At 42.2% G+C, this 22,876-nt stretch overlaps 2 protein-coding genes across 2 annotated transcripts in view; one reads left to right on the forward strand and one right to left on the reverse strand.

Annotated features, from left to right (window-relative positions):
- COL4A1 (collagen type IV alpha 1 chain) overlaps positions 1 to 21,012 on the reverse strand; it is a 156,288-nt gene extending 135,276 nt beyond the window's left edge. Inside the window, exon 1 of the mRNA XM_090258047.1 lies at positions 20,691 to 21,012. Coding sequence (XP_090114173.1) covers positions 20,691 to 20,774 — 84 coding nt within the window. The 5' untranslated portion in view covers positions 20,775 to 21,012. The remainder of the gene's footprint in view (positions 1 to 20,690) is intronic.
- Positions 17,711 to 22,876, forward strand: part of COL4A2 (collagen type IV alpha 2 chain) — a 198,901-nt gene continuing 193,735 nt past the window's right edge. Inside the window, exons 1-5 of the mRNA XM_090258214.1 lie at positions 17,711 to 17,803; positions 20,286 to 20,515; positions 20,654 to 21,020; positions 21,557 to 21,639; positions 21,759 to 21,813. Coding sequence (XP_090114340.1) covers positions 17,711 to 17,803; positions 20,286 to 20,515; positions 20,654 to 21,020; positions 21,557 to 21,639; positions 21,759 to 21,813 — 828 coding nt within the window. The remainder of the gene's footprint in view (positions 17,804 to 20,285; positions 20,516 to 20,653; positions 21,021 to 21,556; positions 21,640 to 21,758; positions 21,814 to 22,876) is intronic.

Here is a 22,876-nt window from a genome sequence, read left to right on the forward strand (position 1 = left end):
GCAGGCCACAGAAAACAATCGTGCATGGGCACAGCTGGGGTGCGGCCTGGCCTGGGGCCAGACCAACAATGATATCACAGATATTCACATGGTAAAGTGTGAGTGTGTGCTTCCTGCTGCATCTCAAGCCATTGAGCACCTGACCTGCACTCCATCATGAAAGAGTTCAGCGGAGTTTGTTTCTGGAAAGAATTCCACTTTGCATTCTACATTAGTTCAGAACTCCCCTTCGAAACAAGTTTGGAAACAACACAAAACTCCAGAAAATTCAGGAGTGGCATTTGGAAAAACTAAGGGTGAGGGTGGGGAAAGGCATGCTGAAGTGCTGTTTATCTGGCATTTCCCTTCACTGCAAAGGCCACCCACCTAGAGAGAGGCAAGCTGGGCATCTGGCACCCCCCAATGTAAATATAAGGGTTGCGAGGCAATGGGGTAACACACATAAAGAGGTGTTCTTTTTCCTATTAATGTCTACAGGGAAAGAACACTCTCATTTGTTTTTATTCTAACAACAGTAACAGAATTCCTTTAGGCTTCTGCAACATCTCAGTGGCAAACCACACAACATGTGGTTGCCACCCCAGAACCCAAGGCCAGCCATGTTTGCTATCTAGTCTAAATTGTTACCTGGAGCTGCAAATCTAAATATTCCCCAACTCCACATCTACAAAGGATCCAGTCCTATTCACAACTTTTCTGTGGCAAATTCCCAGCATTTTGTCCAAATGAGTAAATGCAACTGCGGCCAGGGCTCAATTTTTTCTTTTGAACATGGAACAAATGGAGAGAATTTACATCTGGGTTCTTACTGTACTTGAACTTTTCTCCGGAGGCCAGAGGGCTGGAAACCCTGAAATGTCACTTGTGCAGAAAGCTTGTCCTACTTTGATATCCACATTGAAGTCAGCACGTCCTTGGGGGCCATATACACCAAGATGGCCTTGGAAGGGAGTGGCTGGCTGGAGCTCAAGGACATGATGTTGAAAATCAAACACACTTCCGTACTGGGGCTTCCGTGCTATTTACAAATAGGAAGTGCATATAGAACTCCATGCAGCTGCTCCCCATAGAAAAGTTACCTTTAAGGTACTAACAAGTTGCTTGTAGCCTTGAATCCTTATGAGACCTATATATAACTCATGCTTGATTATGCTGGTGAAATAGGAAACTGTGTCTAAGAAACTGTGTCTTTTTGCATTCAAAAAGAATGCATGGTTATGCATGGTTTAAGAGATAAGCAAAATTTTATCTTTTGCAAAAAATACGTTGTTGTTTTTTTAATTGGTTTAAGAGGGAGACATCAACTTCTTGTTCCACTTATCAAACACTCATTGGTTGACTGTTGTATGTGCCCTCACCATGCCCTCACCCTGACATATCAGGTCAAAGCTCTAACCAACTGAGCTACCCATCCAGGGCCCAAAATCTGTTTAAGGATTATCTAACTAGAAGGTGAGGCAGCTGACAGAACTGTTCCCACTTCGCTGTGTCCATTTGCACTATGTAGTGTATATATTTTTTTGCACAGAGAAAAATTAAGAATCACAACAATGTGAATTAGTTTGATGTAGTTTGAAAGGAAAAAATGGTAGACCTAAATCCATAATTGCATGGAGAATATGCACAGTCACCCTTCAGGGGATACACATCAACATCTCAGGCTCCTTCTATGTGTAAAACTGAAGAAGTAAAGGAGTATGAGATGAAAATGTCACAGATTGCTTCATCATGGGGCTGACTCATCACTGTCAAACTCTTCTTTCTGAATCTTCCAACACGATTTGTTATGCAGATACCAGGGTAGTGACTATCAATACTCCATTTCTACATTCTCATGAAAGAGGAGCAGGTTGGTTAGGTCTCTGGGAAGGTATAACAGAGGGTCTAACCTTGAACAAAGATGTGCAAAATTAAGGGACTGGCTTGACAGAAGCCGCTGCTGGATACACACTTGCAGCGATCTGGCTCTTTTCAAAGGTGATCTGATGTATTTCTAAATGGAAGAGTCCATTTCACATTCATAATGTTTAAATGCTGCTCTGCAGGTTCTGTGCTTTTTTCCCCTTAATTAAAGCCTAGTTAAAGGTTACTTTTTTAGCCATGCAATATATGCAAATACACTTCTCCACTCATGCTCATGCAAGCATACTGCAACCTAAAACGTGCAACTTGAACAGTTTTGGTATTCTGCTGTCCAGGCTCCCTAGTAGAAACCCAATCTGTATAGCTTTGGTTTTATCATGAAAGTGTCATTGTACTGTTTAAATTTTATGTCCAAAACATAATTTCTTTTATAACTTATTCTCTTAATCAGTACATCTAATGACCCACGACATGTTTATATTACACTAGAGTTTTCCTTAAAAGGCAGCATAACCCCTAACATTCCTTTCAAGACTCCTCAAGCTTCCTTGCTCCTTTCTTCTCTTTGGACTCCAGCTTCACTCCCTAACTGCTCACCCCAGCCACTCTGTGATCATTTCCCTGATAGCAGCAGAAGTTGCTGGCCCTGCATGTGGTTTCCCTTCTAGAGTGTTTATGCCCTCCCATGGTGCCCTCTCCTGGAGTCACCGCCAGCCAGCTCACTATTCCCACCCACCTCTCCAAACTCTTATCTCCTGGTCTGCATTCCACCCGTTCTCCCCTCTCCACCCCACTTGTTTCTGGCATCACTTCAACTTCATTCTGTGCATGACCTTGGGCACTTTGCTAGTCTCCATCAGGGCTAGTTAGTGAGCAAAGGAGTTGGGGGTGGGGTGGGGCACCATGCAGTGGCAGAGGCTAATGGTATAATAGCTTTCCCCAGAATAGGGTCTTTGTGCTCTTGGACAAGCACAGAGGTAAGTAAGTCACCCTTGAGCAAGTACACAGAGAAGTAAATGGTCCTGCTTGTCTTTCTCCCAGGACAATGACCAACCCGACCTGGCCAAGAATAATAGTGGCATCCCCCGCCTATGTATCTAAACCCCTGTCCTCATGCTCTTCCCCTAGGAAAAGCTTCAGTGATTCCAAGGACTTCCAGCAATTAAAATTCACTGTGTCTTTGACCATCTTTACATTTTACATTGAATTCTTCCGAACTTTTGATCTTATCTTTTAATTCCTTCAGTATCTCTCAGTACCAAAGAAATTGCTTTATTCTTCAAGACTAGCTAGAAAGCTTAAACCATGTAATCTCATAACCGGGTGGCCCACATGACTTATCTTCCAGATCAGGACATTGCTGGGAATGAATGAGAGCACTATAAATAATTAATGACTACACCAAGGTCACAGTCATGGACTGGGCTAGGCACCGCAAACCAGACCCCACGGTTGGCCCTTCTCTGACATGTGGCTGATGTGAGGGACTAGACTTTATAAATCTTTGTATCCCCCACCCCCAAAGCAGGTGCTTAGAGTATAATGTCCTTCAATAAATGTGCACTGCTTCATTGTCATAAAGTCCAGAGCACTGCTTCAGAGAAACATTTCTCCTACGGATCAGACAGCTTCTTCAGTGGTTCGTTCTCTCTTCTCCCACTTCATGAGCTCTGAACTGGATTCTTAAATTTATCACCAGCTTCTACCACCTACAGATGAAAGAAAATTTTTATTTCTCTAGCATCGTCCTGGCAACCAATTAACCAGTCAATCAACACTGGTCGAGCAGCTTATTCTGTATAATGATGCTCATGTACTGTGCTAGACACTGAAGGAGCACAAAGAAACTGAAATGAAGCTGAGAAGAAAGTGTTTGCACATAGTTCTAGGAAATAAAGAGATAAACACCAAACATCTGATACAGACAATACAATGAATGCTTGCCAAAACTGTCTTCCTTGCCTAACTTTCCCTTCACCCTTAGAAGTGCCTACATACTGCTCGCTTCTAAGAGCCAGTTCTTTGGAGGCATTGTCAAACCTAGCTCTATTCCTACCCATTGCCAAATTCAAGGGCTTTTTCCTTGATACATTTTTTTCAGCAAACTTTACTATAAAAATCAGCTACCAAATCCCTCTAAACCAATAGTCTGCTTCAGAGATATCTGAGAATCTGATCAATGTTCCAGGCCCTGCCTCCTTAAAAATTTACCATGCATAGACTCATTAACTATACATATGGGGGAAGGGGGAGAGGGGGAGACTGGAATTTATTTGTAAGAAATTCTGTATTTATTCTTACATGTTTAAATTTCAGTCACCTTCAAAGTACTCTTCATTTGATGCAATACACCTATAGAGACTTTTTATCCGCTGCTCAAAACAATTTTTGAACTCATGGATTTTGATGCCTTTTAGTGCTTCTGCCATTTTTTGTTTTACCTCTTCCACACTGGCAAAAACATTTACTTTTGAAGACTTTTTTTCGTATAGGGAAACAAAAAAAATAGCCACTCAGGATGAGACCAGGTGAACAGGACGGTTGGGGCATGGGGGGCAGGGTGGGGGGGCGGGTCATGCTGTTATTGATCAAAAACTGCTGAACACTCAGGATGGTGTGAGTAGGTGTGCTTGTAAATCGCCCATCATGAAATGGGCAAATGTGTTGAAAGATTTTTCAAAAAAAATTCACCGAAGCCAAACACAGCCTCTCACAACAATGCTGGCTGGTACACTGATACAGATGTGTTCCTAGAACACTCACCTAGCAGGAAAAGCCTGTAGTACAAAGAACCCACTCTCCAGAAGATAATTTCAGTTTTTTGAGGTCTCCCACATATGATTTCAAGGGGTTAATGAAGCCTTCCCAACTAAAGAGGCCATGCAATGGTCTAGACTAGAGTATATTTTTTCCCTCGTAAGTTAATTTTTTTAAGTTCGATTAAATTTTTCCATCTTTAATGAGATTATTGTTGATATACAACATTGTTTAAGATGTACAATGTATTTATTTGATACATGTATACAATGCAAAATGACTGCTAGACTATTATTTTTTAATCTAAGATTTTTCCATCACTCTAATTTGGGTAGGGTTATCCCAAAACACATTTTATCCTTAATTTATTTTAACTGGAAAGAAAGACAGGGACCAAAATCAGAAAATCTCACCTGGAAGACCTCTGTGCAGCTTTCTCACCTAGGGCTCTAAGCCTCCTGGTACAGCCCCAGATATGGGAGAGGGACAGGAACTCATGATAATTTATGGCAGGTGGGCAGGTGGAATGAGCAGGCCATCAGAGACAGTTACCTCTGTGGGGAAGGTTAGGGGAAACACAACTGTCCAGGGCTATTACCAGCACACACAGATAACAGCTGGGTAATCTCACTTAGTAGCTAATGATGACCTATCTCATACTTACAGATAGATTCTGCAATTCTGAGAAAAGAAATTATTGATTCCTGTTTTTTAAAAAAAGTCTCAGTTCCCACCTAGACCTCTTCTCCAGAGCTTCTCCTAAAATTATCTGCAATCGCTCTCCTTCCACTGCTGATAAATGCTGGATTCCATCAGAGGTTGCCTTGTATGAATGGTCCAACCAGCACAGGATACACAGAAGAGGGCCAACCAGACAGATGGGTACAGAGCCCAAGCCCTGTGCCTTTCTATTACACTTGCCACCCATGTCTCAGCAGGGGCTTGGCCCACCCATGAAAATTAGCAAATTTTAAACAAATAAAACCAAAGGTGTGCAAAACTGTTGCATATAAAGAAATGTCTGCTTTGCACGTCTTCTGGCCACCAAAGCTGATGGCTCTCACATGTGTCATGACTATGACTCTGAGAAGAACAGATAAAACACCATACAAGCTAGTGGTTGTCACTTCAACCTGCAAGGCTATAAATAATGAGTAATTCAACCTAATTATTTTGCTTCACCATACACAGTTTTCAAGTTAATACTATGTTCTCTTAAATTACAGTTACATACCATCCAGGAATACAGTAACTTGCAATAAAGTTTAGAGTTGTCTACCAGTACTTATTGTCTATCATCTGCCATTCTGACTGGAGGTCACAAACAATTCTACTCAGATACAACAACCCAAACTCAGGGTTGCATTTTTAATATGTTTAGATATACTGGAAATATCAGGGGATCTTACTTCCTCTTGGCCCTCTGACAATATTTAAGAATAAAATTGCCAATGAAGGAATTAAGTCTATTAAGTAAGGATGATTATTTCCCACCAAAAAGGCTCTCTAACATCATACATTTCATTAGAGATTTTTACATTATCTCTTCCCCTTTTTTGTAGCTTTTCACAGTTGCAAGATAATTGGGACATGTACTGTCAATTGTCTAGGACAGTTGGTCAGCACATTCTACCAAGAACTTTGACCTATGTTTTGTTTTTAAGTCACTCAATAGTTTCACAGAAACAATCTTCATGTTTCTGATTCATTTATCCCTACTCATAAATTAGATTAGGGTTGTCCAGGAAAACTGATAAACCTTGGTCCTTGGAACAAGACTTTAATCATTGCCAAATAGCATTACTCACAGAAAAGGACTCAAGAATTAACTGTGACCAGAACTTCTCCAGGTTCAAGTAGGTGTTGAGCCAGTAAATACCAGCTCTTCATTCCTTGGTGCTATTATACATTGCCGCAATCTGTCCCACAGGAGCTGCAGTAGACAGTGGGGGTGGCATGGCCACTCGTGTCCTCAGGAACTAGAGATCCTCAGGATATGTCCCTGCTGATTACAAAAGCATCCCTCCTTCTGACTGTTTGCCTCAAGCATCTTCACACAGGGCTTCGCTGACTTGACTATACAGCAATGCAATTTTAAGGCAAAGGACAGTATTCTTGCATCACAATTCTTGTGACATATGCCATTCTGGTCAAAATGCCTAAAAAGTCATGATCACTGTAGAAAAAAATTTGTCCGTTCTTCCGTCTGGTATTTCCACACTGATGCTTTTTTCCACCCTAAATCCAAGTTGTTTTCCCATAACTAGCTTTGCATCATTCGCAGGGCAGAGAGGAAAACCAAGCTAACTCATTTCCTAGAGATATTTCAAATTTTCTAATTTCCAAATAAATGGAATGACCCTGGATGTGTTAGTCTCATGAATTTACTTTAGAAATAGCAAAGTAGACAACATTTCCTATAGAGAAATTCAGTTCCCTTCCTTATATTTACAACTCTTTTGACAAGGTTGAATTTCTGAGGCTAAGCCACTCCTAAAACAGCGAAGAGGGACATCTTTTAAAGTAATTTCTGGCTCAACATGAAGGAAAATCAAATTGTTTATATTAATTTCATAAACCATCTTTGAGGGCAGCAATTCTTGTCTATTTTGTTCTACAGACTAGACTAGTGCCTGGCACATAATGGGTCGTCGTCGGCAGTCGTCCGTCTCGAGAGACGATGGTGTAGCTTCTTAAGAGTCTATCTGCACCGCCGAGAATGGCTGTGCAGTCCGACTCGGGAGTGACACGGTATCTGTCTCCTCCCGTGTTGAATCAACATCTTGCGATGACGCTGGAGTGTCCTCTCCAGTGAAGCTGAAGCTACAGAGCCTGGGCAGGGTGATATGGAGGGTCTGCTGTTGCCCATGCAGCAGACACCCCCCTCTCTTCGCAGCTGAAGGGTCCAAGGGAAAGACGGAGTCAATACAGCTTGGCTTCAGGTGCGCCGCAGGAGTTGCCGGTGTTGACTACAACGTCAAACCGCCTTAGGGACTCCGGCTCCGGATTTTCTGTCGGGGTTTACTCCCTTAGCCTTTCCCCTGAAGAGGTATGCCGCAAGGCAGCGGAGGCATAATGGGTGTACAATAAATATTTATTATACAAATGAATGAATGGATGGATACCATTAGTTATATCTGTATACAACATATTCATGATATGCATATGTCTAATATACATGTATATATGTACATGAATGTATATAGCATATATGTTAACTGAAGGCACTTAATATACAAAAGCCCTAACATTCTATACATGATCATTTTAATGTAAAATGTATAAATATGACTCATTTCCATAAAACATGCAGAGACCTCTGCAGAAACTCTATCAAGATATTTGGAGCTTTCCCATTTTAAGGCTTTTTAATGGATAAGCATCCTCAATCTGTCAACATTAATTTAGATTGTCCTCTTATATTCTCCCACTCCTTGGCTTTCTGACCCTGACCCAAGGTGAATTCTAAAATGCATCTGGCGGCAAATGTTTATATGTCAGCGTTGGTGCCCCATAGACACTGTCTATCATGGAAAATGGCCCAAGTTAGACAGATGTGTAAGCCCCTCCAAGTAGGATCAAACTGGGCAACAGGGGAGATTTCTGGTGCTGGAATGAGCCGCCACTTGGATCTGTCTCCCCATTGGCCCCCTCACCAAAGCAGCTCACTGACTTCCATGACTGACTGACTTAAGAGGAATTTATTAGGAATGGTACATCAATCACTAAAGACAGGGTTGTCATCTTCAGTCAGACCTATCAACTCTGGTAGGAAGTTACCCAAGACAGTGACCAGAATCCCAGAAACCACAAGCATTTGGAAAGCATTTGGAAATAGCCCTGGGGGCCCTCCATTTCTTATGCTAAGGAAGAGATGCCCTTCTCCATTTTACCAAACCTCTCCAACATGATTCACTTGTGCGCAAAGTCCTGTTAAACTACTATGTTCTTTCCACATTAGTTACTCTCAGAAAGAAATGTGGTAAGACCTCTTCCAAGTGGCTATAAAACACCAGCTGTCAGAGTATCTCACAAAAATTAGAAACTCTCGTAATACCGCCACTTCCTATACGAATCACTACAATTTATTCATCTGCATTTGCTCCTGTTTGTTCCATTTTTGTCATGCTTCAAAGCCCAGTTTTCCATCTTGGAATACTTTAGGGATAGAATTATGCCCTTAAAATTATGCAATAATGGGCAAAGGACCTGAACAGACACTTCTCCAGGGAGGACATACAGAGGGTTCATAGGCATATGAAAGAATGCTCAACATCACTAGCCATCAGAGATGCAAATTAAAACCACAATGAGATACCACCTCACACAGAATGGCCATCATTAACAAATCAACAAACAACAAGTGCTGGGGAGGGTGTGGAGAAAAGGGAAGCTTAGTAAACTGTTGGTGGGAATGTAGACTGGTGCAGCCACTGTGGAAAACAGTATGGAATTTCCTCAAAAAACTAAAAATGGAACTGCTTTTTGATCCAGTGATTCCACTGCAAGGATTATACCCCAAGAATCCTGAAACAGCAATTCAAAAGAAACTATGCAACCCTATGTTCATAGCAGCGCTACTTACAATAGCCAAGAGCTGAAGCAGCCTAAGTGCCCATCTGTAGATGAGTGGATCAAAAACCTGATACATTTACATAACAGAATACTACACAGCAGAAAGAACTCCTACCTTTTGTGACAGCATGGATGGAACTGGAGAGTATTATACTTAATGAAATAAGCCAGGTGGCAAAAGACAGCTACTATATGATCTCACCTAATACAGAAACCTAATGAACAAAACCATCTAACGAGCAAAATAGAACTAGAGGCATGGAAACAAGGAACAGACTAACAGTGACCAGAGGGGAGTGGGGGAGAAGAGGGGAAAGAAGGGATAGGGTTTAGTCAAGGAACTAGTACAAATGACCCATGGACAAGGACAATGGAGTGGGGATTGGTTGTGGGAGTGGGGATGGGGTGTGCGAGGCAGGAGAGAGCAATGGGGGAAAAATGGGACAACTGTAACAGAACAATAAATTAATTTTTTAAAATTATACAATAAAAACATATTTAGTTAATTTTAGTGTGTGAATCTCATTAAAATCCTAACATCTGTAAAGTCCAAGAAGTTCATCTCATTTAATCAATGTAGTTTTAGTTACAGATGAATAGCAATAATGTAATAATAAAATCAAAAATAAGAGCTAACATTTCTTGGGCTCATGGCAATCACTCATGTATGTGCTTTACACGTATTATCACGTGTACCATCTTCACAGCAATCTTATAAAGCAATTGTATCATTACTTCGATTTTACAGATGAGAAAAGTGAGGCACAGAGGGCTGAACAGGTTGCCAAAGGTCACTGGTAAATCAAAAATTCAAACGAATGTGGTCTGGCTCTAGAGTCTGTGATTGTCTGATGTTTTTTCTAAAAAGTCAGAATGAAAGTAAAAACTTTTTGAACAAAAAGAGAACATTGAAGGTTTTAATTTTTTGGTATAACAGCTATTATACCATTATTAGAATTATTCTTTTATCTTGGGCATATATCAGAATAAAAAGTATAAAAACACTTCTAATTACTTGCATGTTTTCTGACTGAGTGCTCAACACACATTTATTGAAAGATTTTGAATGCCAGAATCAAGAAACTGAGTTACCAACTTATTAATTTGTGCTACATGCTTAAGTGAATTTTTAGCCTTACTTGGTTTACTTTCACTACATAAAAAACATTGAGACTTTGGTTATAAATTTGGCTTCTAGCCTAAAACAATGCCCAAAGTTATGTATGTTTTAAATGAATTACTAGTCAAGAGAAAAAAATGTATATATTAACATACTCATGGATGATTACTCCATGAAAGAAGGGAAAATAACTAAGATCAACAAGAAATAATAAAAAATGATTAATTATAGAATTTTTAAAGATGTTTTAAAAGCCTAAATTCCAGAATAAAGAAATACAATCTTATTATTTTGAAGTATTTGGGAAAACAAAATCTAATTATCACTAAGGCGCCCAATAATTATTTGTTCATAGTTGCTTTAACACATGTTTACATGCAAAAATGTCTGTTAAATATATGAATGAGGGATGAACCAAGAAAATTGCTTGCTGCACATTCTATGTAATAAAGTGTCTCTTTCCCAGTTTATCAGTGAATAGCGTTGGTTCCAAACAAAGTTTATGTATTTATCCAAAATACATCTGACCCAGAGGCTGAACTACCCACATTGCGGTACTTTTTTTCCCATCCTTGACCCATTTTTCTGTTTTGGCAAGTTAATCTTAATTTTATAGGCCATTTCCTAATCAAAATTTAGTAGTTATTTTAAACCACTAACCCCAAATGCTCTTTAATCTCCAGGAAATGGATTTGGCCATCATACGATACAAAACAGAAATTCCTCATTCAAGAGGCCAAGTGGTCAAGGAACAGAGGAGATGGGTGAGGGCGGACACTGCAGGAAGTTGAAGTCACGTGATGGGAGTCCAGCCTCACAAATTCTGACAGGGTTCTGCCCTTGGCCAGCCTCTAAGCATACAGTCCAAGCCCATTCTCAGCAGGTGTGTGGGAATGAATGGAGTCACTAAAGATGGCAAACCTCTGACAAAGGAGATAATCACGACAAACCTCATGTCCCCTGTTCTAGAAGGAAAAGAGGACCACAGGGGATAAGGATTCTCTCTAAGCACTATCTGTCCCCACCTCCCATCAGCCAAGCTCTCTCCAAATTAATTCTTGAGCATCCTGACACTCCATATGCATGCTTCTAGACCAGCGGTTCTCAACCTGTGGGTCGCAATCCCTTTGGGGGTCGAACGACCCTTCCACAGGGGTCACCTAAGACCATCGGAAAACACATATATAGTTACATATTGTTTTTGTGATTAATCACTATGCTTTAATTATGTTCAATTTGTAACAATGAAAATACATCCTGCATATCAGATATTTACATTACGATTCATAACAGTAGCAAAATTACAGTTTTGAAGTAGCAATAAAAATAATTTTATGGTTGGGGGTCACCACAACATGAGGAACTGTATTAAAGGGTCGTGGCATTAGGAAGGTTGAGAGCCACTGTTCTAGACCCTTCTTCCCACTCCTGACCCTCCACATAGCACCACAGAGCTAAATCTGAAATTGATGGCAGCAGCAACAACCAAGAAGGAAAAAGATAATGGTTCATTTTCTATTGCAGTGTAAACTAATGTCCCAGAATAGCCTGTTTATAGCTCACATCCATTCAAATCACTGCGCCTGCAAAAAGAAGAGAATGGATGAAATCTATGATCTTCAAACCCACAGCATCAACCTCACCTGTTAGAAATGTAGTTCTCAGGTGAACCTCACATCCCCTGAATCAGAGAGCCTGGCAGTGGGGCTTGGCATCTGTGTCTCATCAAGCCCTCCAGATCATTCTGCCGTGAGCTCAAGTTCGAGAACTACTGGCATAGGTGACCCTTCTATGGTCTTCTCCAGCCTCAAGATGCCTTGATCGTACAATTACTTGGTTATTTATTGCTCAATTTAATTTAACACCCAGAATAGTGCCTGGCACAAAGCCAGCACTGTATAAATGCTTTACAAACATTAACTCATTTAAGCCTCATACATGTTCTCTAAGTAGGGCATTATTTGTATCCCAATTTTACAGATGAGGAAATAGGGGCAAAGAGAAGTAGTCACACAGTTATAAGAGACACAAATGGAATTCAAACCAGCACCCATGAGCTTAACCACCACCCTATGTGAAGCGAAGGTGTGGCTGGACTACCTTCCTCTCTGGATGCATTTGAAACGTTGCAATCATCTTTTCAAGAAGTTGTGTGTACATCTCCCTTAGATACAAGCTTCTTAGAGAAACAGACATTTCTTTTGCTTGGCTAATTTTAGAGTCTTTAGAATTGGGCTGAACCCTCAGGTAGTATATGATTTCTCTTTAATATGTAAGTTAGATTAAGTATTTTCCAAAAAAAAAAAAGACCAAACTGGTGCTGTGGCCTCTTTCCGAAATAAAATCTTATATGTCATAGGTATTAATAATAATAATAATTACCACAACTCAAGTTCTGACACAGAAATAATTCTAGATCTAGCAAATCAGTTTCATGAAACTCAGTAATAACTGTGTGGCATTAAAATGTTATTCTATTCTTTTAAAAATTCTAAAATGAAACTTAAAAATTAAATCTAATTAAGAAAAGAAGTTGCTTGTATTTAAATGACATTTTAAAACTGATGCTCTGGGAGACCTGGTTGGTGTGGCTCAATGGATTGAGCGCTGGCCTGCAAACCAAAGAGTCGCCAGTTCAATTCCCAGTCAGGGCATATGCCTGGGTTGCGGGCCAGGTCCCCAGTTCAGGGCATGTGAGAAGCAACCACACATTGATGTTTCTCTTCCTCCCTTGTCCTCTCTCTAAAAATAAATAAATAACAAATCTTTAAAGTTGATGTTCTTGGGAGACATGGAAATGGATGATCCTATGTCCAAAAATAAGTCATTGGTTGAATAAAAGTAAATTGTGGATTTTACAATAAAATTTGATCATTTTTCACATGACAAAATATGCTTAATTTATAAAAATAAAGTATTGTTAGGGTTGTAGAAGCCAAATCTTTCCCTGATTAAAATATACATTAATAGTATATCTTTAAAAGAAATAAAAGATCCGTGGGCAAAGAACTAAAAGAAATGAAGGAAAAATAACAAAATAGTTATCATTGGTTTTTTTGTAACATTCTGAAGCAGAAAACCAATATTGACTAACTATCCTCAAAAATACCCCGTATGCTAAAAGATCGGTGTTAGGTAAGCTTTATCTTTGTGAAATGAAGACACACACCGCCATGCTAGAAGTTTGTGCATAGGTTTGGAAATGTTGAGTTACAACTAGAAAACAATCAGTTTTGTTCTTCATAAAGGAATATATTTATTTTCTAAAATAGAAACTTAGTAAAAAATTTTAAACAACTTAAATTAAATGTCAAATACAGAAACACTCTCTCCAAATGTTCCACTGAGTTGGACAAAATTTACTTAATCAGTTAATCTCTCTCTGAGCGAACATACAAATGGCTTCTCCAATTGCTGATATATTTGGTGAAATGGGACTAGACAACTGGCATCAAATTGCCTTCTTCCAGTTCACAGCCAGTATCTTGCTATTACCTGAATAAGAAAGAAATGCCCACAATACACTAAGACATTTATTCAGTAATAAACAACAGTAATTCTAAAATTCTGAATAAAATACTGATTCCAAGAGCAATAAAAAATGAGGAGATTGGATATTTCTCCTTTATCAGCAAGAGATACAACCAAGGGATACACAGAAGCCAGCATGGCATGTAGTGTATTGCTTTAATATCTGATTCAGACACTTTGCACTTGCCTTTTACTTTAGCACAAATCAAGCAAGCTTTAAAACTCATATGGCATGAAATGTTCTTATAGCGTTCAGATTGAAAACCAAATGTAGCAAAGCTAGGAATATTACTAAACCACGGAATAAACTATTTACATAAAGAGTTCAGCATTGTATATATTTCCAAGTTGTGTTTAGTCTGTGGTGGAATGTCTACTCTAAATCTCAAATTGAGAGGCAACACCTTCGTCTGGCGTTACTTTTCTTGTGTTTTTTAAAACTATCACAGGAGTCAGCAATGTAACAGAATCTACTTGAGCCAGCACACAGCTCCACTGGGACTCTCCCAGGGGTCCTGGGCGGATGGCAGCCAGACATATTAGAATCAATTACAAGTAATTAATGATTTCACTCCATGTGTCAGGCACTCACCCAGAGAGTGGAGGCATTTAAAGAAAGAAGCTATGTCCTCCAGCATCTAATAATTTCAGAAGTGTCAAACCAACAGACATAAGACAACATGATCTCAGCCACACGGCAGCGATAACACCTAACATTTCTTGAATGCTTAATTGTTTCATGTGCACTAGAAACGGGAAGGTATCTGAAGACCCTGTATTATCCTCATTTAACACATTAGAAGCTGAGGCCCAAAGAGATTACACTGCTCCCTGGAACACAGAGATTCATTCTTCGTGACAATTACATCCAAGTTGCATGTTGGGGAGAAGTGAAGAATAAGGTCAGATAAATTCCACAGATCAATATTGTGAAAGGTATGCAAAACCAAGCCAAATTAAAATGATATACCACCACACACCTATTAGAATGGCAAAATCCAACACACTGATGACAATGCTGGGGAGGATGTGGAGCAATAGGCAATCTCATTCATTGCTGCTGGGAATGCAAAATGGTGCAGTCACTTTGGGAGACAGTTTGACAGTTTCTTACAACACTAAACATATTATTGTCCTACAATCCAGCTATCATGTGCTTTGGTATTTACTCCAAAGAGTTGAAAAAATATCCACACAAAAACCTGCACAGGGATGTCAAAACTTGTAAGCAACCAAGATGCTCTTCAGTACGTGAACAGACAGATAAAATGTGGTACATCAGATAATGGTTATTATTCAAGGCTGAAAAGAAATGAGCTATAAAGCCATGAAAAGACATGAAGGAAACTTAAATACATATTACTAAGTGAAAGAAGTTAATATGAAAAGGCTACATACTGTATGATTCCAACTACATGACATTCTGGACAAGGAAAATCTATGGAGACAGGAAAAAGACCAGTGGTTGTGAGAAGTCTGGGGTGGACATGGATGAACAGGCAGAGAGAGCACAGAGTTTTAGAGCGGTGAAAATACTGTGTGATTCTGTACTGGTGGATACATGTCACTATGCATTTGTCCAAGTCCATGGAATGTATAACACCAAAAGTGAACCCTACTGTAAACTATGGACTTTGGATAATGATGATGTGTCAGTAAAGGTACATCAATTATAACAAATGTACCAGTCTGGTGGAGAATGCTGATAACGGGAGAGGCTATGCTTGTGCGGACATAGGAGTTATATGGGAAATCTCTGTACCTTTCTCTCAATTTTGCTTTGAGTCTACAACTGCTCTAAAAAAAATAAAGACTTTATTTTAAAAATGAACAAAAAATACCCAGCCAAAGAGATGGAAACCTTTCGTCAGACAATAGGCACCACTGTGAGATCCTGGGCAGTGGAATCATGTAGTCATAAGCAGGATCTCTGAAGACAGACTTACAACAACCTAAAGAATGGGCTGGAGAGAACAAGAGGCTGAAAGAAGGGGCAAGTCAGGAGGGTTTGTGGCAATCGTGGCACAAGGTGAGTAGAGCTCAAATGAGATCGTAACCATGGAAAGAGAAAGCAAGGGGACTCGAAGAAGCATGTAGGAAGAAGGGCTGAACTGGTGGCTGAGTGATATGGAGGATAAAGCAGAAGGAAGGGTAAGGCTTCTTCAGATTTAGTCATGGTCTCAAGGCCAAGCATCAAGAAAATCAGGGGTTGCCAATGACCAAAATGGAAGAGTTGGGAAATGCAGGTGATCTAAGTATAAGATAGTAAGTTCAGTTCTGGACATATTTGCTAAGTCTGTGATCAAAGCAGGGCAGCCCAGATAAGATGTTCCATGGGAATGTGAAGATGCTAAACTGGAGTTTAAAAAAAAAAAAGAGAGATTTGGCGTCACCCTCATGGAAGGTACAAATCACGGCAGTAGATCTCCCAGGGTACTGAGGGTAGGAGATAAGAGAGAAGCCAGCTGAGGCCTACCCCAATGGTATACCCACTGAGAACCGGTTTTGGAAGAAGGAGAAGAAAGAAGCAGAGAACTAGAAAGAAGACTAGAGTAGACTCATGTTATAGGAGTAAGACCAAGAGAACAATGGAGGGGAAACACAGGATAAAACCAGCTCACTGTGTATCAGACTATAAAAATATTAACCCCAGAGTAATCTTACAGTGTTAAACTCCTCAAAAGAAACTGACAATTGAAACGTGTTCTGGTTTACATCCCTTTTCATTGTATGAGTAAGAATAGTAGGAATATGTCTTTTGTATTGTTCTATAGTTGACATTTTTTACTGGTTGCTTAATAATAGCAGGAAAAACAATGCTTTAGTGATATTATTTTAGGCATTCTATTGTTGCTTTTGCTTACTCTAGCCAAAGAACTCAAAACACCAAATCTGCTTGAGAGACATGTTAATGAAGTTAATCCTTTTTCAATTTCTGGAATAATTGTTATATCAAACATTGTATACCTCATCAAAATAAGAACTGTCATTTATTCACTTCTTACTACCCTCTTGATTTCTAAAAGGATTTTTTTAGAAAGTCATTTGTGGGTTCAATTTGTCTGGAAAATCTTTACCAGCTCTTAACTAGATAACTGAACTTGTTAAGTTACAGCCATCCTTACCAGTCCCAAGAAATTTGCCAACAGTCTTGTTAATGAATAATGTAGGGCTTTGTGAATTCCCTCATGGCCTTGCCCAGGTGAGGGTAGGTTTTCTGGGTCAGTTCCTAAACGCGCTCCTGCCTAGAATCAGTCACCCACACTGTACCTCTCCAAACATCCCACGTACCTGCAGCCACAGGAGAGGCAACAGCAACAATCCCAGGGCCTTAGCTCACTACGTGCTTCTAGTCCCTGTGCTCCTAGACCCTGCCCTCATTGTCTCTCTACCCCTCTGAGATAAAAGTTCATCAATCAGGATTGCTGATAACAGAAACAATGACATCTTGGTATCTCAAAGGAGGGAATTTTAAATGCAAAGACCCTTAGACTTGTGGAACGACAAGCAGAATTATCACACTCATGTATGATGCCCCATAATAGTGCATATTAAAAAAAAAAACAACCATGCTGGGTTTATAGTTTCTATTTCTTCCTCAGATATAGAGGTGGGATATCCTCCCAGAAGTTCCCCTGAGTTCCCCAAAGCTGGGTTATGTGCTTCTGCCGCCCTTGGATTACCTTGATTGTAGCAATTACCAGCATGAGTTCTATTTGCCTCTTTTTTTCTCAGAATTTCTCTCTAGGCAGAGACCTCCCTGGGGGCAAAGAGTGAGACCCAGTCACTGTTGCATGGCCAGCACCTGGCAGAGGGCATGGCATGAAGACATGCTCAGGGAGCACATACAGAATGAAGGGAGGGATGAATCCCTGGGAGCAGGGGCAGATCAGCCAGGGAAACCGAGGCACAGGGGAGTCCTCCAAAATCATCTACTTAATAAAAGCAGACACAAAGGTATGATCCTCTTGTCCCTAAACCACACTCTTCTATGTGATGTGACTAATATATACCACTAATAATTTTGTAATGCACTCTTACACATACATAATTTATGTACATGATTTCTTCTGGTTGGTATTAGAGATGCTTCCCTTCACCCTGGTCCAATTCTATATATAAAGAGCATGATGATTTGGATTTTATCTTCACCAATCTCACTCCCAAAATATTGAGTTCATACTGTTGTCATTGGGACTATATCAGAAATCAGTCTTCTCACTCAAATTACATTTCCAGTAGAGTATAGTCCATACTCACATGGAAACTAAATCTCACCCCCTTTGAGTTCTAAGTCATTCGGTCACAGGAGTGGTGACTCATTGTCTGGAGATGCCAATATTGATAGGCAGGCATCATGACACTTCAGGTAAAGTTCACATTTCTGATCCCAAAAAATAATTTCTTAAGAAGCATCGCAAAGACTCATAGAGCAAGGCGGAGGGATCTCGGGGGGGATTTGGAGGCTGCAGAAGGAACGATTCATTCAGTTCAAGATGACTGCATAACAGAGAACACAAGGCACTCACCATAGCATTATGAGCACGTTTTTGTCTCAGGCCTGCACCCTGTTCCTCCTTTCTTGTCTAAGAAAGAAAAGTTGGGGGGAAGGTGTGGCCAAAGCCACTGACTTAGAAAATCCATCCACTAGAAAATTAACAGTATAAACACAGCAGATTTGGTCAAATGTAAAATCGAACAGACTTTCATATGAAAAATAAGTGTAATTTGTGCCCAGCACACAGTAGGTAATGTTTGGGCATACAAATGTAGGTCACGTGTGATTCAGATAATCCAAGTAGAAGGTAATCAAAGAACAATGCACGTTAGCATTTAAAGTAGGATATGATTGATTTATAACACCTTATCATTCAAACGTATTTTTAAATTATATTTGCTTGAATCAATATTGAAGTTATTTCAACTTTTTGGTATATGTAACAGGTGATTTTTGAACGAAGTTAAGCAAAAATGTTACTTATGACATAAAAGGTGAGACCATTTTAAAATTCAGCCAGGTATTATTTTTAAATGGATTTTCTTATATATCCATAAGTCATATGCATCTCTTTGTAATTAAGCCAGGAAAAATATAGTGTGATGAAAATATCTGTTAAGTCAATTGGTGATCACAGGGTGTCTACATGTCAGATCTCTTAAAAAAACTATGTGATAATTTGACAGATAGAGCAAAGCTAGTGGACAGGAATGTACCTGGGCTTTAGAGAATAAAAGGAAGTAAAAAATCCCCAATTCAACAGTAATGAGTTTTATTCCCCAGGTAGGAACAGGAGTTTCCAGAAGTGAGTGGCTCATTCCTTGAAATCCCAGCTATTTGAAAAGCTAGCTCTTAAAATTTGCTTTGCTTTGTTAATATTACCAATCAGAAAATCTAAGTCCAAACGGAGGTTCATATTTCCATATAGAGAACTTACTCTCATTAGCTTGCCATCATGTTTAGCAATCTCTCCTTAAGAGTGTTATAACTTTTGGTCAATATTTCTATATCCAAATAAAGTGTTCTGGAGCCTCCGCCTCCTCTTTTGAAAGTAGTTTGTCATCATCACTGGAGAGTGTTTAAATAACTGACTTTAGTGCGAGGCTAGACACTGGGCTAAGAGCAACAATCGGAAGTTAACTGCTAGTGTAAATCATTAGTCTTTTCAATATCCAATGAAGGTGCTGCCAGCAAGAAGTCGAACTCGATGATGAGACATGTGTGCATATTACCAGTTTATTCTGGCATGTAACAGTTAATAATTTATATACAGTGGAGTCAGTGAGTATCATTTTTCCAGAAGAGAAGTAAAAAACAAACTAAAACTCTAAGAGCAAGATTAGCATTTGAAACAGGAAAAGAGTGAGAGATGTAGCAAGTAGCAATATCATTTTTAAACATTTTTGAGAGGGCGATGCAAATAGAAGCCATACCTTCCCGCAATTTTGTCTACAAGGCTTTGACACTAGGGAACAGCTGAGGTCTTATTTCTGACAGAAGGGAAGGAAAAAAAGTAAAGAACTACAGTATATCAAGGACAGTCCAAAGCTGGAACCCTTTACTCCAGCAAACCGAACTCCCAACTCCATTCCGGGTAAGCACATAGCCGGAGGAAATGAAAACTAGGAAAACAATTTGTACATAGAACAATGAGATGGAGTTTCATTTTGGTTTCACACTCAAGTATAGATATGGTTATAACTTTTTAAATATATTAATAAAAGACAACGAATCGAGTATGGCAACTGTTTAAAGCAGCACTGCAGAAGAGCCCCACTTCTGCTCTTGAGCGTGCTTTAGCAACAGAAAGTCGTGGGAAAGCAAAGACACAGCTGTTTCCAGGCAAAGAGCCCAGACTGTTCAGCATCAACCACCAGTCTCCAAAAACGAGAGAAACACACCCAAAGAGACTCTTGGGCACATGTGTGTGGCTCCGATCAGCACGGGGAGCGCGTGTTTACCCCTCCCGTCCCCGACTCACCCGGGCACCCAGGGCAGGTGAAGGAGGCCAGCCGCTGTGCGCCCGGCGATACGAGTTCAAATCCCGCTGACTCGCAGACACCCTTGCCCCACACAGTGCTCACCAAGTTCTGGCTCGCGGGCCCCCCCGGCCCTGGGGAATCCTCTAACTCGCTCTTACCCAGGCCACAACAAAGGAAGCTCCCTAATGGGTGTGCGATCACAGCCCACAGGGATTGCTAGGAGGGACCCGGCAGAGTGCACCTGGCCGTGCCATAAGTGACCCCCGAGGGGCGGGCGGGAGGCTCCGGCTAGGGACAAAGGGGTAGCGCAGGGGGCCCGGGGCGCAGGGCGGGGCGCCCGGGAGCCCAGCCGGCCAGGACTCACCTTCGCAGCGGCCCGGCTGCGCTCCTCGTGGAGCAGAAGGGCTGCGGGCAGCAGCAGCAGCCAGACGCCGAGCCGGGGCCCCATGGTGGCACGCCCGGGGCGGCGGCAACCGGCGGCTGGCGGTGGGGGTCGGTGGTCGGGCGCTCAGGGGCCGCGGAGGGCGGATCACTCTCGGAGGGCCAGAGTGCGAGCGCGGAGCGCCGTCCGGGACGCGGAGGCTTGCAGCGGAGACCTGAGCGAGGCCAGGCGAGCTCCTCAATTTGTTGGCGCTGCCCCCTCCCCTCGGCGGCGCGCGGGCGGCGTCTCAAAGGGGAGGACCCTACGACGCGGGTAAGAGGCGGCGGGAGCGCGCGGCCACGGGATTGTGGCTGCTGCGCACCGGGACGCCAGGGCTCCGGTCAGCAGCCAGCGGCTTCCGCTGTGCGACCCTGTGTCCCCGCGCTCGCTGACTGCGCGGAGGACAGAGGGAGGACGCGCGGGCCCGGAGGCCGGCGCCCGAGGAGCCCGAAAAGGCGGACGCGCAGCTGGTGTGCCGCGGGCGGGCGTTTCTGAGGCGCGGAAGCCTAGCCCGAGGTGAGAGCAGCCCAGGGACGCCGAGACCCAGGCCGGGGGCACGGACTTGGGCGCCCTGTGCAGGCTGTTAGGAATGGGAGGGAAAAGTGGGGATCGAGCGGCTGCGACTAAGCAGCACCAACCTGGGCCTAAGTGGGAAGGCTCCCTTTCTTCTATCTCGTGGTGCAAAGAGGTGGGGAGGGGCGCACCCCGCTCTCCAGCGTTTCACCGACGGTGCAGGCGGCGGCGGCGGCTAGGATGCTTCCCTCCCTAGTCCCTGCTTAGCCCGGTTTCTCTCTCGCCTTCCACGGTAGGTGGGACCGACCCGAACCCAGACTGGCTGGATTGGGATTATGGACAGAGACCAGGGCACGGCGTTGGGCCCTGCTCTGCAGCGGTAAGCAACTTTATACCTTGTCCCCGTGGGTCCCGCACACGGGGCCTTCCGTGTAACTTTAAGGAATCGCCAAGCCGGGGCCGCACGCTCATGGCACTTTTCCTCCCTCTTCCATCTAGGCGGCTGCTAGTGGTGACCCTGACAGTGGGACTCCTGGCCCAGAACGGCCTAGCGGTAAGTCCTGGCTCTCGTTCATGGGCTTAGATTCGCGCGCCGGATTGTGGTTGGAACACCCAGTGCCCTTGCCAGAAGGCAGCTCTTGCGCGCTCACCTGAGCATGTGTGTGTGTGCCTGTGCGACCTCCTACAGCCCCTGCCCAGCCCAGGTTCTGAGAAAGCTCGCTTTTCTTGAGGAACTTCTCCGGTTTGCCCTTCTTTAGGTTCCCCACCATCAATGTGCGTTACAGGCGTCAGCCCTTCCACGGGAGCCAATAATTTAAAACGTAGCCTGCGGCATTCTTTTCCTAAGTTTAGGTAAAGCCCCAGCCTTAGAAGCCAGGGAGGGCTGTCAATCACATGGCAACTAGGTGCCAGGGTACAGGGGAGAAACGTTTTTCTGGAACTCAGAAGCTGGCGCTGCGTACTGTACTATCCTTGGCAGAGAGTTTTCTTGTTCTTTTAAATGAAAGGCTTGCGGGGGAGAGGAGAGATGGGCGGGGCGTGGAGGACAACAAGCAACGTTGTACCTCGTTTTAACCTGTGTGAGAGGGAAGGATGGCTGAACACGGTTTTATCCCAACACTTGGTTTGGCCCTGGAAGAACCATGAAGCGAGCTACTAAAGCTCCCACCTGTGATAGCTCCCACCTGTGACTCGTTTACTGTATGCCCTTCACCTCAGCAGCCCTGTCATTCCAGGTAGTTCTGTCATTATTGTCATTGTACTGGTGACTGCACTATGGAATTTTAATATTGTGCTTAAATAATAGGAGCCACTTTTACTGAACTTTATGTAGCATGGCTAAACTGCCACAGGTTTGGTGAGCCTCTTCAGTTGAAGACACAAATGTTTAAACTGGGGCTGAAAATTGAGGGGACTTTCTGGGGGTCCTGGACCCCATCCTCTCTGTATTGGGTTGGAATATGATTTCTGTCGCACCTGATTTCCCAGGGGTCTCCTGCCGGGAATTCCCTCTCTTCTCCAGTGTTCCCACTCTGGGTAGAGTGTGCACATAGGGACAATGGGAAGCTGCATTTGTGATTTGATTTAAATTCTGTTATTTTCACATTGTTCTGTCC

This window comes from Furipterus horrens, unplaced genomic scaffold (genome assembly GCF_987537825.1).
Source record: "Furipterus horrens unplaced genomic scaffold, mFurHor1.1.pri manual_scaffold_12, whole genome shotgun sequence".
Lineage (NCBI taxonomy): Eukaryota > Metazoa > Chordata > Mammalia > Chiroptera > Furipteridae > Furipterus > Furipterus horrens.